This window comes from Neomonachus schauinslandi, chromosome 9 (genome assembly GCF_002201575.2).
Source record: "Neomonachus schauinslandi chromosome 9, ASM220157v2, whole genome shotgun sequence".
In the NCBI taxonomy this organism is placed as follows: Eukaryota; Metazoa; Chordata; class Mammalia; order Carnivora; family Phocidae; genus Neomonachus; species Neomonachus schauinslandi.
Window position 1 is genome coordinate 104,691,108 of NC_058411.1, and position 16,759 is coordinate 104,707,866.

Here is a 16,759-nt window from a genome sequence, read left to right on the forward strand (position 1 = left end):
GGCCCCGGAGCCGCCCCGACGGCCGTGGCGCGCTGCTCCCTGGGGCTCCCACACCCGCCCTCCTGACGGCCCCCCTCTCAAATGGAAGGGCCCAGAGCCCGGCGCCCCCACAGCCTAGAGGCCCGGCGAGCGGGGCTTTCCGAGGGGCCCGGGGGCGCAGGAACCTGCCTCTTCTGCACCCCCCAGGATGGCGTGGTGGTGAAATGGGGGGGGTGCTGAGCTGCGGGCCCCACGGCGAGAGGTGGGGCGCCATCCCGCGGCGCGGAGAGCGCCTGCTGCCGCTCATTTGACACTTAACTTCGCACAAATGTTCTGACCTGCCAGCCCAGATCCTCACTCTTAGCCGGTGCAGAGCCGTCGGCACTAAAATTTGCGAATTGTCTGGGCCCTCGCTGCACAGGAAGGTCATGGGGAAGTTGGATTTGGAGCTGCTGTGCGCTAGACCTTCGCCCACTTGGTTTCTCAGCTGCAAGGGTGGCCGATTTAACGAGGAAGATGACTGGTTCTCTTCTGCCTGGTGGGAGAGGAGCCTGGGGGTCCTTAGTACTGGGAATCCTCAGTTTAGGGTTAAAGTGAACATTTCATTTACAGCTTGGCTAAGCAGCTCCCTGAGATGCGGGCTGGGTGGAAAGCCTAATAACCACTGCCCTTGTTTGCACTGAGCATGTTTTCCAGTCGATTCCGGCTTTCTGGCCCCTGGAGACTTCTGAGCGTGTACACAAGCTTGAGACTCGGAACCCGCTTGAAATTGCTAGGCATAAACAGGTGGTTAACATGTATATTTCGGGGGACCCCATTTGAATGTGAGTGTAGGTCGGTGAATTAACAGAAATAAATATTTAGGTCGTGCTAAAGATTTGTTTGTTTTTAAAAAATCAGTCATCTTCTGCACCACTGGCCACACCATAAACCACCTTGAGCTTTTACTTAGCACAGCTTCAGACAAATGAAGATGCTGAATTTACCTGAACTCTGGGCCTCTACCAAAGTAGGTTTGTCGTGTCCTTTAAAAACTTCAGGGTGTAGTTAAGACTGGAAGTTATTTTGCAGAGTGGAGCACCTTGACATCGAAGTAGTGACAAGCCAGGTTCGCAATTGTTGCCTAATCGCTTACATTTTGAATTATGTTCTAGATGGGAAACTCTTGTCTAGTGATGTGACTCATTACATGATCCCAGATTGGAAAGTTGTTCAAGATTACCTGGAGATCCTTGAGTTCCCAGAGTTGAAGGGAATTATTTTCATGCAGACGGCTTGTCAAACTGTGCAGCATCAAAAAGGCCGCAGGTATCTGTTTTGCATTATTTATTTATTTCTATATGGCATATTTTTCTCTTCCCCTTTAGAGAAGGTCCCTTGTTGGAGGGGATGGGGAGGAATTCATTATTTTGTCAGAAAGGACTTTTTGAACTAATTTGGTATTCTCTTCGCTGGTGAGGAATGCAGTGACATTATTTTATATTTCTGCTTCAACACCTGGCCAAGAGATCTGACTGTAGATCGATCAACTGCAGTGTCCCCAGTATATGGGTATTTAAGATTCTTGGCTTTGGGTTTGCATGTATTTTTTAAATACATTGTTTCAGAAGCCTATACTTTTTTGGGGGGGGGGCGGGGGAGTATTTTATTTTTAAATTTTAAACTTTATTGTGGATGCAAATTGTACTTGTAGTGATTTATTTAAGGAAAGCAGAAATAACTTGTGTTATTTTTACATTACTAGTATAACTACCAGCCATACCCATTGTATTTGCCAAATGATTTCTGATTGAAATCAGTCTAAAATGCTTGCCTTATACCTAAATGAAGAACAATTGTTTACCTTTTAAACAAATACCTAAAAACTGGTTTTGCTTCATTTAACACTGGGAAAGGATTTATGATTTGAACGTGAAGACTGCATAGAAACAGCATATTACAATTATACATCCGACCTCTTAACACCCCTAGTTATTTAAAAAGCAGAAACTATGTGTTTATTCTTTTTTAAATGTTCTGGTTTCTTTAGAGTTTGGTGGTAAAAGATGAAGTATGTTTGTATATGAAAATGATGAGTTGTCCTTATTATATGCTCAGTTCAAAAAAATGTGCATTACCTAGATTGCGGATTTTTCAGATAGAATATTTTTCAATGAGTTTGAAGTTGATTTTGCTCAGACACAAAGATATAGATGTTTATACACATCCAGGTTTGAACGCTGCTCCAGGGGTCGTATTTCAATTTCTGCTACTAAAATCAATTTGTTGCTATCATTCGGATTGCGAGCACTCTGCTGAGCCTTTTCAACTTCTGTTCTCTGAAATATTTTTAATATTAAGGGTTGTTTTAAAAACCAATTCCTGGGACATTCAAAAGCAAAGAATTGGAATTTAAATGGCTTTTCTCCTGAACATTTCAAAAGTAGTTAACTTGATGAAAAACTATTGGTTTTCCACCGCTTTACCGTGTCTCTAAATATACTAAATGAGAAAACAAAGGATGAGCAGTTGTGAAATAGGCTGATACGATATCACCCTGGTTTTCCCATTTGGTAGGCACATTTTGAGCTCAGAGTTCCAGGCCTTATGGAGTACAAAAAGTCTGACCCTTGAACAGCATGGGGATTAGGGGCTTGGACCCCTGCACAGGCAAAAATCCATGTATAACTTTCAATTCCCCGAAAACTTAATAGTCTACTGTGGACCAGAATCCTTACCGATAACATAGTCGATTAACATATATTTTATATATATTAATGTTGTATACCGTATTCTTGCAATAAAGTAAGCTAGAGAAAAGAAAACATTATTAAGAAGGCCACAGTGAAGGGGCACCTGGGTGGCTCAGTTGGTTACGCGTCTGCCTTCGGCTCAGGTCATGATCTCAGGGTCCTGGGATGGAGCCCCGCATGGGGCTCCTTGCTCAGTGGGGAGCCTGACTCCCCCTCTGCCTGGCACTCCCCCTGCTTGTGCTCTCTCTCTCTCTGACAAATAAATAAAATCTTTAAAAAGAGAGAGAGAGATTGGTCTTAAAGCAGGGGTACTGAACGTAATTGATGAAGAGAAAGAAGAGGCAGGCAAAGGAATCAGCACGTTTGGGACTCGGTGCTTTGTTTACCTGGTAAGCAGCCGGCAGTTGTATTCAGGTTCAAAGAGCTAAATGACCAAAACTACCGAAGCCTTAAAAAGTGTCCTATATTGAAAGCTAACTTTATAATTGATCACAGCCCTTGAATGTAGAAGATTCAGGGAATTTGCTTTATTAGTTTGGACTTCATTAAGTGTTAAATGTAAGTCATTGGCCCTCTGGTGTTTTGCTTCATTTAATGTTGGAAAATGTTTTCTTGTGTTTTTCCATTCTTCCTTGGAGATTTGAGATGCTAGTAAATAACTCATTCTATTTGATACGCTTTGAGGAACAATTTTTGCTTAAAAAAGCCTTGTCAGTGAAAAATACCTGGTTGGTCTAGTGTCTGGTGTAAGGATGCCTTGCTTTCTTCTTTTGCCCTCCTCCTGAATTATTTATTTATAGCTTTAGAGTCTCAATAGTTCACACCTCTGTTTCTCAGTATATAACATAAGATTGGAATTAGAGAATATTATAGTTGGAGAGGATCTAAGAAGTCAAGTGATCCAACTCCCCATCCAATAGATTGGTATTACTCAGTCTTTGTTTCTAAGGCTTTTTATCAACTTTTTTCTTCCTAGACACCCAGTCTTAATTTGCTTAGTTACTTAAACATGTTTTAACATAAATCTAGATGTAAAGTCCTCATGCTTAAGTACTTACTGCAACCCTAAACCCAAATTGACCTTCACATTAAATAAACAAAGCTTACAAAATAAGAAGACTGCAAATGAACGTTAATTTAACGTGACCGATAACATTGTTCTACTGAAATGAAATCACCAGAGTTGAGTTTCCCAGTAAAAAGACATAGTCTCCAATCTGGTTCTGTACTTAAAGTGATTTTGTATTTTGATTTCGATACTATCAATACGGAAAATGCCTGTTCTCCTAAGTATATTAAATATATTACAGAAAACATTACGAAAGAAGTCACGTTTTTGATTGCTCGGGATAATCTCATGCTCTGCCGATCCTCACACACTTGTTCCGTGAGGGATCCTTTGATGACTGTGAGGCTGTCTTGTCCATTGCCTTCATTCCTGTGTGCAGGTGTTTATCTGTTTATTCAACAAACATTTGCTGAGACACTGTGCGTGCCGGGACCATGTTCGCACCGAGGCTGCCGTGCTGAAAGACGCAGACACGGTGTTCGGGGGAGACGGTGGTACTCAGCTAATCACACAAACAGATGGAGAGCTGCCACGGAGCCACGGGCCCTGAGGAGAGCCCGCGTTTGCCAGGGAGGCGAGGAAAAGCTTTCCCGAGGGAGATGCCTACGCTGGGCTCTCCAGGCTGGGTGGGAGTAAACCAGGCAGAGAAAGGAGAGAAGCTTTCCAGGGGAGGGGGCTGCTGTGCAGGGTCGTGGAGAGGGAGATTTGCTCCGTTCAAGAAACTAGAAGAAGGCCGTGGCGTGGACGAGGGGTCCCAGGGATGTTGCAGGGTCATAAGCTGGGTGGGATAATACATATAATCAGATTCCTATTTTGAAAAGATGATAGGCCATGGAGAAGAGGCTGTCACTTCAGTTCATGTGAGAGGTGCTGGTAACTTAGAGATGGAAAGGAAGAGATATTTCCAATGGCGTCTTAATAGGTAAAAGTCTGTAGAACTTTCTCAGTCTTTAACGCCGAGAATGGAAAACATGTCCGTGCAGAATTTGTGCAGGAATGTTCATTGCAACTGTATTCCTAATAGCCCCCAAAATGGCAGTGGACCCAGATGTCCATCACCTGATAATGGTTACACAAAATGTACTTTATCCATACAATGGAATACTATCCAGCCATAACAGGAATGAAACACATATGCTATAACATGAAAACATTATGCTGAGTGAAAGAAGCCAGCCACACAAAGAAGTCGTTTTTGTATGATTCCATTTATATGAAATGCCTGAAATAGGTAAATCCTAGAGATAGAAAATAGACTAGTGGTTGCCAGGGTCAGGGGAATGGGGAATAATTGCTTAATGGATCTAGGTTTCTTTTTGGGGTGATAAAATGTCTGGACTTAGTGGTGATGGTTGCATAACTCTGTGACTATACAAAATGCTATTGAATTGTATATTTTAAAAGGATAATTTGAGGGGCGCCTGGGTGGCTCGGTCGGTTAAGCGACTGCCTTTGGCTCAGGTCATGATTCCAGGGTCTTGGGATCAAGTCCCGCGTCAGGCTCCCTGCTCCGTGGGGAAGCCTGCTTCTCCCTCTCGCTCTGTCTTCCAATCCCCCCTCCCCGCCGCTTGTGCTTTTTTTCTCTCTCTCAAATAAATAAAATCTTTAAAAAGGGGGAGGGATAATTTTATGGCATATGAATTATATCTCAGTTAAGCTGTTATTTAAAAAAAAAACCTATAAAACTTAGTAATGGAGTTAGATATGTAAGGGGAGGGAGAAGGTGGTGTCAAGGCTAACACCAAGGTTTCTGGTTTACATAACTGGATAGAGAGCGAGCGAGCGCTGGAGGAGGTCCAGAGGGGTGGAGCTAGAGGTCATGAGTTTGAAGTTGTCTTTTTGAGGCTTCCAAATGGCAGTGCAGTTAGAGGGCATTCAGATGGTCCAAAATATACTCCATTGAAAATATTTTAAAAGTACCATCTAGGGGCACCTGGGTGGCTCAGTCATTGGGCGTCTGCCTTCGGCTCAGGTAATGATCCCAGGGTCCTGGGATCGAGCCCCGCATCGGGCTCCCTGCTCGGCGGGAAGCCTGCTTCTCCCTCTCCCTCTCCCACTCCCCCTGCTTGTGTTCCCTCTCTCGCTGTCTCTCTGTCAAATAAATAAATAAAATCTTTAAAAAAAATAAATAAATAAATAAACTATGGGCAAGCCTTCGGGGCGCCTGGGTGGCTCAGTCATTGGGCGTCTGCCTTCGGCTCAGGTAATGATCCCAGGGTCCTGGGATCGAGCCCCACATCAGGCTCCCTGCTCAGCGGGAAGCCTGCTTCTCCCTCTCCCACTCCCCCTGCTTGTGTTCCCTCTCTCGCTATCTCTCTCACTGTCAAGTAAATAAATAAAATCTTAAAAAAAAAAAAAAGTACCATCTAGGGGCATCTGACTGGCTTCGTCAGTAGAGCATGTGACTCTTGATCTCCAGGTCATGAGTTCAGGCCCCACACTGGGTGTACAGCTTACTTAAAAAAAAAAAAAAAAAAAAAGATACACCTAATATAAAGGAAAACACAAACTTTTAAAATTCTTGTGGAAAACTCAAGGACCTCTGAAAGTAAGTCTACCTAAGACACCCTAGCCGGGTTCTGCAAAAACTGGTTGAAGAAACACAGTATTGTACGTCTGCTGACTGGTTGTGGGATGCCCGCTTCTGATCCCCCGAGAATACAGTCAGCAGGGAGAGGGGATGTGGCATCTGTAGGTAAACTCACCATTGAGGGAAAATAGTACAAAAATCAATCTAAGGAAAGTAAACGTAGCCGTACCTGTAAGAAATTGAACTGTTTAAATAATAGAGATTTGGGGGAATGCTTAAGCCAGGCCAGGAAAACTAGGGTTCTTCTGTAAGACTGGAATTTTTAAAACTTCAGATCATTTTATTGTACTTGACTCTCTGAAACTGCTGTTCTCCTGTCATCCAGGCCAAACTTGTTGAAGGCGCCGTGATGCTCTTTGCCGGCTCCGGGCAGGATACTCATATATCTAACCCCATCGTACGCACCACCAGCCCTGACTGGCAAAAATATGACTGTATTGCATGTATGCCCTATTAAGTTACAACCATAAGCCCACATGCCTACAGGACAACCCTACTGTCACACTCCGAGTGATTCACTCTTTCCTGCTCTCCCCATTAATATTCTTGTGCCATTTGTTCATCCGTCTTATCCGGCTGATAGGTAGCTGACAAATGGAAGCATGCACGGCAAGTCTAATAAGGAAAATATATGGGAGCGAAACTTTAAATTGAGAACATTCTTTTTGTTAAGTTGCATATTTTGCTGTGTCGTCCCTCTAATTTGGTGGTAAACGCCCTGGGTCTGACTTGTGGAACATCAGTACCTGGGGGAGTTCAGGGCTGGAGAATCCCAGGGTCCAGAGTGTAGGTGTCATAACAAATCCAGGGATGTGTACAGAGCCTGGCAGAACAGTCACAGGGTTCTGCTAATGTCCGGGTGGGTCCTGACACACTGCTGGCTTGTATTTGGATCACTGTTGTCGCAAGGAGTTGTGAGTTCACTTATGCGTTTGGGAAACATTGATCAGGCACGTGAACTGCTCTCCTGAATTTTCTGTCCCCCTCTGCTCCCTTGGATGCTTTGTCTCGCTGACTCTCGTTCATCCCTCTCTCAGGTGTCACCTCTTCCCAGAGGCCTTCCCCGGCCCTGCCATGTTCTTGTCACACCCTGCACTTTTCCCCTTCATGGCACTTCTCCCACTGAAATGGGTGGTGGTTCTGGGGTTTTTTGTTTTTTTGTGTTTTTTTTTAAGATTTTATTTATTTATTTATTTATTTGAGAGAGAGAATGAGAGACAGCACAAGAGGGAAGAGGGTCAGAGGGAGGAGCAGACCCCCAGCTGAGCAGGGAGCCCGATGCAGGACCTGATCCCGGGACTCCAGGATCATGACCTGAGCCGAAGGCAGTCACTTAACCAACTGAGCCATCCAGGCGCCCTTTTTTTTGTTTTATTTTGTTTTGCCACTTAGTCTAGCCATTTTTTAAAATTGTGGTGAATGTATATAGCATAAGATTTACCATTTTAACCATTTTTAAGTGTAAAGGTCAGTGACATGGAGTACATACATTCACATTTCGTGCAACCATCACCACCATCCTCTCCAGAACTTTCCTCCGTCCCCCTAAATTGAAGCTCTACACACATTGAACACTATACCCATTTCCCCCTCCCCCAGGCCCCTGGCAACAACCATCCTACTCTCTGTCTCTATGAATTTAACTAAATACCTCATGTAAGTGGAATCATACAGTGTTTGTCCTTTTGTGTCTGGCTTATTTCACTTAGCATAATGTCTTCAAGGTTTATCCATGGTTTTTTAAGATTTGATTAATTTATTTCAGAGAGAGAGAGAGGGAGCATGGAAACACAAGCAGGGGGAGGGGCAGAGGGAGAGGGAGAAGCAGGCTTCCCGCGGAGCAGGGAGCTCAATGCGGGGCTCGATCCCAGGACCCTAAGATCATGACCTGAGCCAAAGGCAGACGCTTAACCACCTGAGCCACCCACGTGCCCCAAGGTTTATCCATGTTGTAGCATGTGTCAGAACTTCCTTTTTTAAGACTGAATAATATTCCCTTGTAGGTATACACCACATTTTGTTCATCCATCTGTTGTTGGACACTTAGATTGCTTCTTGGTTACCTTTGGCTATTGTGAAGAATCGTGCCATGAACATTGGTATAAGAATATCTTTGAGACCCTGTCTTCAGTTCTTTGGGGTATATGCCCAGAAGTGCAGTTGCTGGGTCATGTGGTAGTTCTTGTTGGTTTTTTTTTTTTTTTTAAAGATTTTTGGTAGTTCTTGTTTTAATGTTTTTGAGGACTGGCTGATTCTGTCATGTTCACCGTGAGCAGGGTGCTGTGGATGAAGAGATGTCTAGATGGTGTCATCTGAGGGCATTCAGTGGAGCAAAAGACCCAGCACATAGAAGGAATGCAGCAAGTGTTTGCTAAATGAAGGATGCTTAATACAGAAGAAAACTAGCAAACAAATGAGTGCACTAAGTTCAGGTGCTTTTTTAGGGGTCTAGCAAATGTGATGGTCGATAAAGGGAGCAAAAACTATGGAAGATAAGATCAGGAAAAATAGGCAATATTTTTTCAGTGTTTTCTCTGAAATAATTACAGTTGTTTATGAAGTCTCTCCTAAAATCCTTTATTGCTTAAGAAATAAGTGCTCATTTAAAAAAATTCATGCATTACAGAAATGTGTAAAGCAGAAAGTGAAAGTCTTCACCTTACCACTGCGCAGGGATGGTGCCTGTAAGCGGGGTGGTGTAGACTCTCCTATGCATATTGTAAGACGTTTTATTTATTTCTTTTAAAGATTTTATTTATTTATTTGAGAGAGCTAGAGAGAGCATGAGCAGGGGGGAGAGGGGAGAAGTAGGCTGCCTGCTGATCAGGGAGGCTGATGCGGGGCTCGATCCCAGGACCCTGGGATCATGACCTGAACCAACCGAGCCACCCAGGCGCCCCTCTAAGAGGTTTTAAAACTGACTTTAAATCTCTCTTTGTGAAGGTGGGAAAATTACGAATTATATGTTCTAAGCATTTCTGAGTTGGGGGGGGCGGGGCAGCCTTTGTTTGTACAAGTGGGATGCTGTTAAGGAAAGCTGCCATTCACAGACATGAAACTAAATCCTTTTGTTTATTATGAAATTGTAGAAGTGCTATTACTTGATGATTCTTTTAAAAATAGCTCAAAATTAGAATTACTAAGAAAATAAAATCAGTGTTTCTTGTTTTCTGATTAAGTGTTAAGACGATATTGGTGATTAGCATTTATTTAAAGACGAGAAGTTGGAGAGTTCTGCCTTTACTTTAATGAAAAGACTCTTTTTTTTTTAAATCCACGGCAGCGGGCTGGAGGTGGGAATGGAAGGGCACAAGTTTTATATTAAAACACGTTAAATGCCAGTCATCTGCCTTGGATAATTTATATGTTAATTTAACATCTGGTTTAATATCAGTCCATTTTTAAATAAACAATTGGCTTCCTTTAAGATAACTGTGAACATTTTCTGTATTTCATATTACCTGGACTATTGAAAGGCACCTTCTTAAAAAAGAAAAGAAGAGCATTGTCTTAGAAACTGACCCATATGCGGCCGCGTATTTGATGTGAGACTTTGGCTAGCATTACTGGAAGGATCTCCTGATGGGAGAAACCTTAAAACTTTGTTAGTTGTCTGACAGATGAAGCTAGCCCTCATTTGCGTAAGTGAGGCGGCTGCATAAATAAAATTCACAGATAAATCCCCAAATTTACTTCCTTTACATGTCCTTTTCCAGGCTTCCAGCAAAAAGTAAAATGTACTCATGCCTAATGCCATTTATAGAACAAAGTGAGGCACGAAAATAAAGTGCTAACCTCTGCTTGCCTCTGGTCCTGCCTGAGCCTTTGAAGAGGGGGCTGTGCGGGGCAGGGCCATATAATTCCGCAATAAATGGCCAGAAGTCTAGAAGGGGAAAGGGCGGGGTGATCGATCCACACGCTAATGAATGAGGTGCTGCCTGAGCACATTCTAGCGGGCGAAATTGAGAAACAACAGCCCAATAGTACTATGCGCTCCAAGGCCGATATAAGTAAGTGTTTCTTGGGTTTTAAATAATCAGTCTTTTGTCTTAAAATGCCTCATCTTCTTTGATCCTTAGCAAGAGCTAGCAGTAGATGAGAGCCTGCTATGTCAGATTTATTTTTCTCCTCTGTGTCCCAGACAGTATAACAAATTGCGAAATCTCCTGAAGGATGCACGTCATGATTGCATTCTCTTTGCTAATGAATTCCAGCAGCACTGCTATCTCCCTCGAGAAAGAGGAGAATCCATGGAAAAGTGGCAGACCAGGTATGGCTGGGCGTTGGCCTGACTCTCTTTACTTTCTTTACCACTGGTTATCCGGGAGTTGATCGAAGTAGGATGCTAGAATAAACTGGCAGTTATTCTGGAACTATGATTAATACTGAAATGCTTAATGCGTCACTATTTTAGATACATTGTTTAAATACATGTATGTTTTAGAAATTGTCATAAGGGAGCCACAGATACTCAGAGTGAGTCAGCTGGCGTTTAATGCTCTTGGGGGGCGGGGAAGGTCCGCTTTTAAGCTAAGATCATCTCAGTTTTTCTGGTATAGGTTGCTCTGATATCCCAACCAGTCTTGTTAAACTGAAACTGGTAGGTTAATTCTGGTAAAGCTGTTTTAGGAAGTATGGTGTCACCGTTTAGATCCGCCTAAAAGCAGAGCCTGAAGCAAGGAGTTGGGTGTGGGTTGTTGATGTGGGGGTCAATTCCCTGAAACAGGGGCGAGGAAGTGCAGGGCGTGAGACAGGAGGAGGGAAAGCAGTTAAAGATGTGTTACTGCTGTGGGAAACTGAGGCTCAGTCCTATTGGGAACCTCTGAGAAGCTGCACAGTATGTGCCTCAGAAGTTGTCTGGAAGGGCGGAGGCGAGGGTGGTAAAAGACTTCGGCCTTTAGCTGAGGGTCATTCTGCAGGGGTGATGACTCTACTCAGCGGGCCTGGGGTGGGATGGGAGTGCCGCCCAACTGCAGCCGAAGTCAGAGGTGGGCCTGGGGCGCAGGTGCTGGGCCCCCATAGCCTCTGCTCTGCTCTTCTGCAGAGAGCCAAGGAGATCTTAAGCTCTCAAATGTCTTATCCATACAAAACATTTAAATCGTCTTTTTCCTTGTATTTCTTTATCTATATAGCCATTAAATATTTAAATTCTCTAAAGTAAAATAAGCACTGATGCATACTGAGTCCTTAATTATAGTCCAAAGTTCCCACAGGGCCCAATACCAGAAAGGGAAAGCAAATTTTTCTCTAGATTAGGTCACACGTGAGTACTTAGAATGATCATACTGCCTAACTACACAGGCTCATACAGTTTATGCTGACTGAATTTTTTTTTTAAGGACTTTATTTATTTGTCAGAGAGAGAACACAAGCAGGGGGAGCGGCAGGCAGAGAGAGAAGCAGGCTCCCTGCTGAGCAGGGACCCTGGGATCATGACCTGAGCCGAAGGCAGACGCTTAACTGACTGAGCCACTCAGGTGTCCCTGGCTAAAATTTTTTTTGACCTAAAACTGAAGGACCCTTACCTAGCATTTTACTTGGCAGAAAGGGGAACAGATGCCTACAGATACCGGCTGTCCAAGTTTATACACATCACTGGAAACATAATCCAGCCTCGAACACACGTCTTCAGATCTAGGCTGTGTTTTCCAATTCCGGCTCTTTTCAGGAAGATTTCCAGACATTTCATGTGATTCCATAGCAGACCTTATTAGATTATGATCTCCAGCTATTTGCAGCCTAGTTTTGCTCTTAGCCAGACTTGGTTCGTCATCTTTTCAACCTCACATAGCTTCGCTAGTCACCCGTGCGGTGCTGTGTGTCACAGCGTGCCAGCTAAAAGGTAGGAAAAGAGCCTCATGGTTTCCAGGCCGTATCAAGAAATGAAAGAGGTTGCTGTGGCAGTTGGAAGTCTTCAGGGAGAAGAGATGTCAGGTGCTTTCTGATTCATCTTTGTGTCCCCCAGAGTGCCGAACCCAGGGCGTATTTATCATAGGTGCTCGGGAATTAGTTGTTGAATGAACAAATGGTTGTCTGCATCGACTAAAGGGGAACAGGTTAAGAGCCAAGGGTGAGGCTTGAAACAGCAGCTTGTCTTGGGAGGGCTCACGTGCCCTTTGCTTTTCCAGGAGCATATACAATGCAGCCGTGTGGTACTTTCACCACTGCCAGGATAGGATGCCAATCGTTATGGTGACAGAAGACAAAGAGGCAATTCAGCAGTATGGAAGTGAGACAGAAGGAGTGTTTGTGATTTCTTTCAAGGTACTTCCATCTGTTGTGTCCATGAGTGTGTGTGTGTGTGTATGTGTTCACTTACTCAGTGGTGCCCATAATGCTCTCGGGCCCAGTGGCAGTACAGAAAAGGGAAAATAAAGAGTGAAGGAAGACTTCAACCAACGAGTTCCATGTCTTTGTTTCTCTCCAACTAAGCAATCTTGACCCCAGCAAATTTGGGCAAACTCCCTGTGACCGTAAGACCCACAGCATCTGAGACGTCAGCCCAGTAAGCCCCCTGTTGACCGAGAACTCGTCCATAGTTCTAACAGTAACAATATTAGGAGTGATGATGGTGAGATGAGGTTGGATCTTATAAAACTGCCAATATTCTCTTGTTTTGGACCTACAAAATGGCAGTTTTACATGGTTTTACCTAATAGTAATCGCCAACACTCATCTATGCCAGGCACCATTCTAAGTGGATTATTTCATTTAATTCTTGCAACAGGCCCACGAGGTAGATGTTATCATCCATATTTTATTGACGAGGAAACTAAAGCACAGAAAGGCTAAGCAACTCGCACAAAGTCACACAGGTAGCAAGTGGTGGGACTAGGATTAGAACCCCGGAACTCTGACTCCAAAGCTCTTACCCACCCTGCTCTGCTGCCTCTCAAATTATTTTTCTGAGCACCCACACAACATAGTTTTGAAGGCCAGCCTTGTTTTTCTGCTGTTGCTAGCTCTTCCCCACCTACGAATGTGTACTGGGGTTAGTAGGGATAGAGGAAGGGGTGAGGAGTGCTTTAGGAGAGCTGTCACATCAGCTTGGTGTCCAGATCACAGACAGGAGCAGCGTTATTGGGGACCGTTCCTTGGGCTGTGTTGGCAACACAGTTCTCCTGGTTTGGGGGGGACCCTTTGGGAAAGTGGGATGGCTGTTAACCTCCCAATAGATTACTGATCTCGTGTGTCTGCCCCGTTGGCCAATCAAGTTCCCATGGTTGGTGTCTGTTTTTTGATTCAGAACCTTGAATGAGACCCTCCATTACCCCTGTCTGTTCACAGAAAGTCAAGTTGGATTTTGAATTGTAGACTCTGTAAGAGTTCCCAGGTGCTTGTATTGCTAAAGATTTGCCAATAGAATTTTCTTGGCCCTGCTATAAGAAAGTGTTCTAGCGTGCCAGAGAATTCCGGGGGCGCTGGATATTAATGATGGTGTCACTTGCTTTTTCTCTTGCTATACATCATGTCTTGTTCCTGCAGAGGACAGCTGACTAAAATTACATTTTTCTACTTTTTGTTAAAATTACTTATCTTTGTAGTCCAGTCCTGGGGTGCCATTTTATTGTGTATAGTGTCTCCTAAGCAAACTGTGTAACCGAGGGCTTCATAGAGGTGAATGATAGCAGGAAAAAGGAGACACTTGTGGAGTTCAGATGAGAAGGAAGGCCAGAATTTCCTGTGGGGACTTGAAGTGAGCTGGGAAGAGGGGAGACAAATCCTCGCAAAGAGGCGGTTCATAGTGGCAAAAGCCTGGTGGTGGCAAGCGACCATGGAGTCGGGGTACTGAGTCAGCACAGACAGAACTTCTCGAAGGACTCGGGAAAGAAAGGAAGTGATCTGAACAGGTCCCTGAAGTCAGTGGGAGAAATGCTGGCATTGGCAAGAAGGAAAATGTGTTTTCTTTTTAATTTGAGGAAAGAGAATGTGCTAGACTCTACCTTAGACTTCAAGTTGAGTTAAAAACACCCGTAAAACTGATGTTATTCAGTGAGAGCCAACTGTTTGAGGGAGTGTGCTCTGGACATAGCACAGCCGGCCTCAACACTCCGTCGTCCTCTTGCGGGTGGTGCTGGGTGTTTGGTCTAGGGTCTCTCTGACGGAATTGCCCCAAAAGGTGCAATAACAGTAAGTCCACACGGAGGGGACCCTGACCACTTGTTTCAAAGTCACATTTCGTACCAGGGCATCACACTAATAGCAACGTTTACATGAGGAATGTTACCACATCTGTGGACGGTCCCCAAGACTCTGGGAGCTTAGGAGAGGAAGGCCTCAGAAGAATAGAAAACCTTTACTTTGCCCCTCTCTGCTTATTTGACATAGCCAGTGGTCGGGGGGAGAGGGAGGGAGGAGACGTTTCCACAGACACTTCCCTCCTTGCCATTTTTACGTGCTTATTTAAGTTTCTTAGAAATTTCAAACGTGGGGCGCCTGGGTGGCTCAGTCGGCTAAGCGGCTGCCTTCGGCTCAGGTCATGATCCCAGGGTCCTGGGATCGAGCCCCGCTTCGGGCTCCCTGCTAAGCGGGAAGCCTGCTTTACCCTCTCCCTCTGCCTGCCACTCTGCCTACTTGTGCTGTCTCTCTATCTCTCTGTCAAATAAATAAATAAAATCTTTAAAAAAAAAAATTTTTTTTTCAAACGTTTCAAGATGAAAAAAACAAAACAAAGAAAAAGCAAGACGAGAATGCACACAGAAGAGCTCTTCTCTCCATTCACTGCAGGCCATTGTCTGCAGCAATGAGATGCAGGTGAAGACAGGCAGAAGGACAGGGGCGTGCGTGCGTGCGTGCAGCGGGTGGGGGAGAGCAGGAGGAGATTCGAAAGTGCCAGTAAGCATTCCATGGTAGGAAGGGCCTCCCTAGGGTAATTCGGCCCAGCTTCAGGGCAGAGTGAGATGGTAGAAAACCAGCCAGTAATGTGAGGCTCGGGGACGTAAGGCTCGCTGAGCGCCTCCTCCAAACCGCGTGCCCACAGTTCCCGTGCAGGACTTTTGGTGATACTCCCGCAAGGAAGCACCATTATCCTCTGACCACGTTTCTCTTGTGCCTTCATCAAATGCAGAATTACCTGGACAATTTTTGGCCCGACTTAAAGGCCGCCCACGAGCTCTGTGACTCTATCCTTCAGTCTCGACGGGAAAGAGAGAATGAGAGTCAGGAGAGCCACGGGAAGGAGTACACAGAACATCTTCCCCTGGAAGTGTTAGAAGCCGGCATTAAGTCTGGGCGCTACATCCAGGTGAGGGTGGTCATGAAGCATTGGTGATGGCACCAGCCGGCATGTTTTCTTCTCTGCTTTACTGGCCTGTCACAGGCCTTTAATTTCAAAGCCCGTAAATAAAATGGGCATGAGTAAGCCAGGGCTGTCCGTGTTTAAGATGATTTGAGAGTTGTTCTTCCTGTGGACACCTTGCTCTCTGGTTTGGTGCTACTCTGTCTTCTTAATCGGGTTATATATTGAGCATCACGCAAGTAGTCTTATAAATGCCTCCACCTCTCTGGGAAAGAGAAGATATTTTTGAATCAAGGTATGGAGATCTGACAAAATTGTGAAATTAGTGAAATTTGGCTTCTTCACTCTTTTGTAATTTTCCTGCACCATTCAAGGGGTCTTTTGTGGTCCTTCAGGACCCAGAACCGAAGCTGTCAAGCTGTCTTGAGAAGGAATCAGATAAAATTATTATTCAGATTTAACAGTTTGATGTGTCTGTGCACGCATGTTTTATCACATCAGTAGATTTGTGTATCCGTCACCACTATCAAGGTACAGAAGTATTCCATCGGGAATTTTACATTTTTGACAAGCAGCTCAGACAGTTTTTATGCAGGTCAAAGTTTGAGAATACCATGCTGAAGTCCCTCCCTAAAGTGTGGGTATTTTTTTTTTTAAAGATTTTATTTATTTATTTGACAGAGAGAGACACAGCGAGAGAGGGAACACAAGCAGGGGGAGTGGGTGAGGGAGAAGCAGGCTCCCCACTGAGCAGGGAGCCCAATGCGGGGCTTGATCCCAGGACCCTGGGATCATGACCTGAGCCAAAGGCAGACGCTCAACCGACTGAGCCACCGAGGTGCCCCTTAAGGCATACTCATTTAAAATACCCATACTTTAGGGGCACCTGGGTGGCTCAGTCGGTTAAGCATCTGACCCTTCATTTCTTGTTGGGCGTGGAGCCTGCTCACAATTCTCACTTACCCTCTCTCTCTGCCTGCCCCTGCCCCACCCCTACGCTCTCTTAATAATAATTAAAATACCCACACTTTAGGGGCGCCTGGGTGGCTCGGTCGTTAGGCGTCTGCCTTTGGCTCAGGTCATGGTCCCAGGGTCCTGGGATCGAGCCCCACATCAGGCTCCCTGCTCTGCGGGAAGCCTGCTTCTCCCTC

At 44.8% G+C, this 16,759-nt stretch overlaps 1 protein-coding gene across 1 annotated transcript in view; it reads left to right on the forward strand.

Annotated features, from left to right (window-relative positions):
* The first annotated feature begins 469 nt into the window (after positions 1-469).
* DIS3L (DIS3 like exosome 3'-5' exoribonuclease) overlaps positions 470-16,759 on the forward strand; it is a 32,997-nt gene continuing 16,707 nt past the window's right edge. Inside the window, exons 1-5 of the mRNA XM_021693908.1 lie at positions 470-517; positions 1,134-1,287; positions 10,512-10,640; positions 12,499-12,634; positions 15,438-15,614. Coding sequence (XP_021549583.1) covers positions 496-517; positions 1,134-1,287; positions 10,512-10,640; positions 12,499-12,634; positions 15,438-15,614 — 618 coding nt within the window. The 5' untranslated portion in view covers positions 470-495. The remainder of the gene's footprint in view (positions 518-1,133; positions 1,288-10,511; positions 10,641-12,498; positions 12,635-15,437; positions 15,615-16,759) is intronic.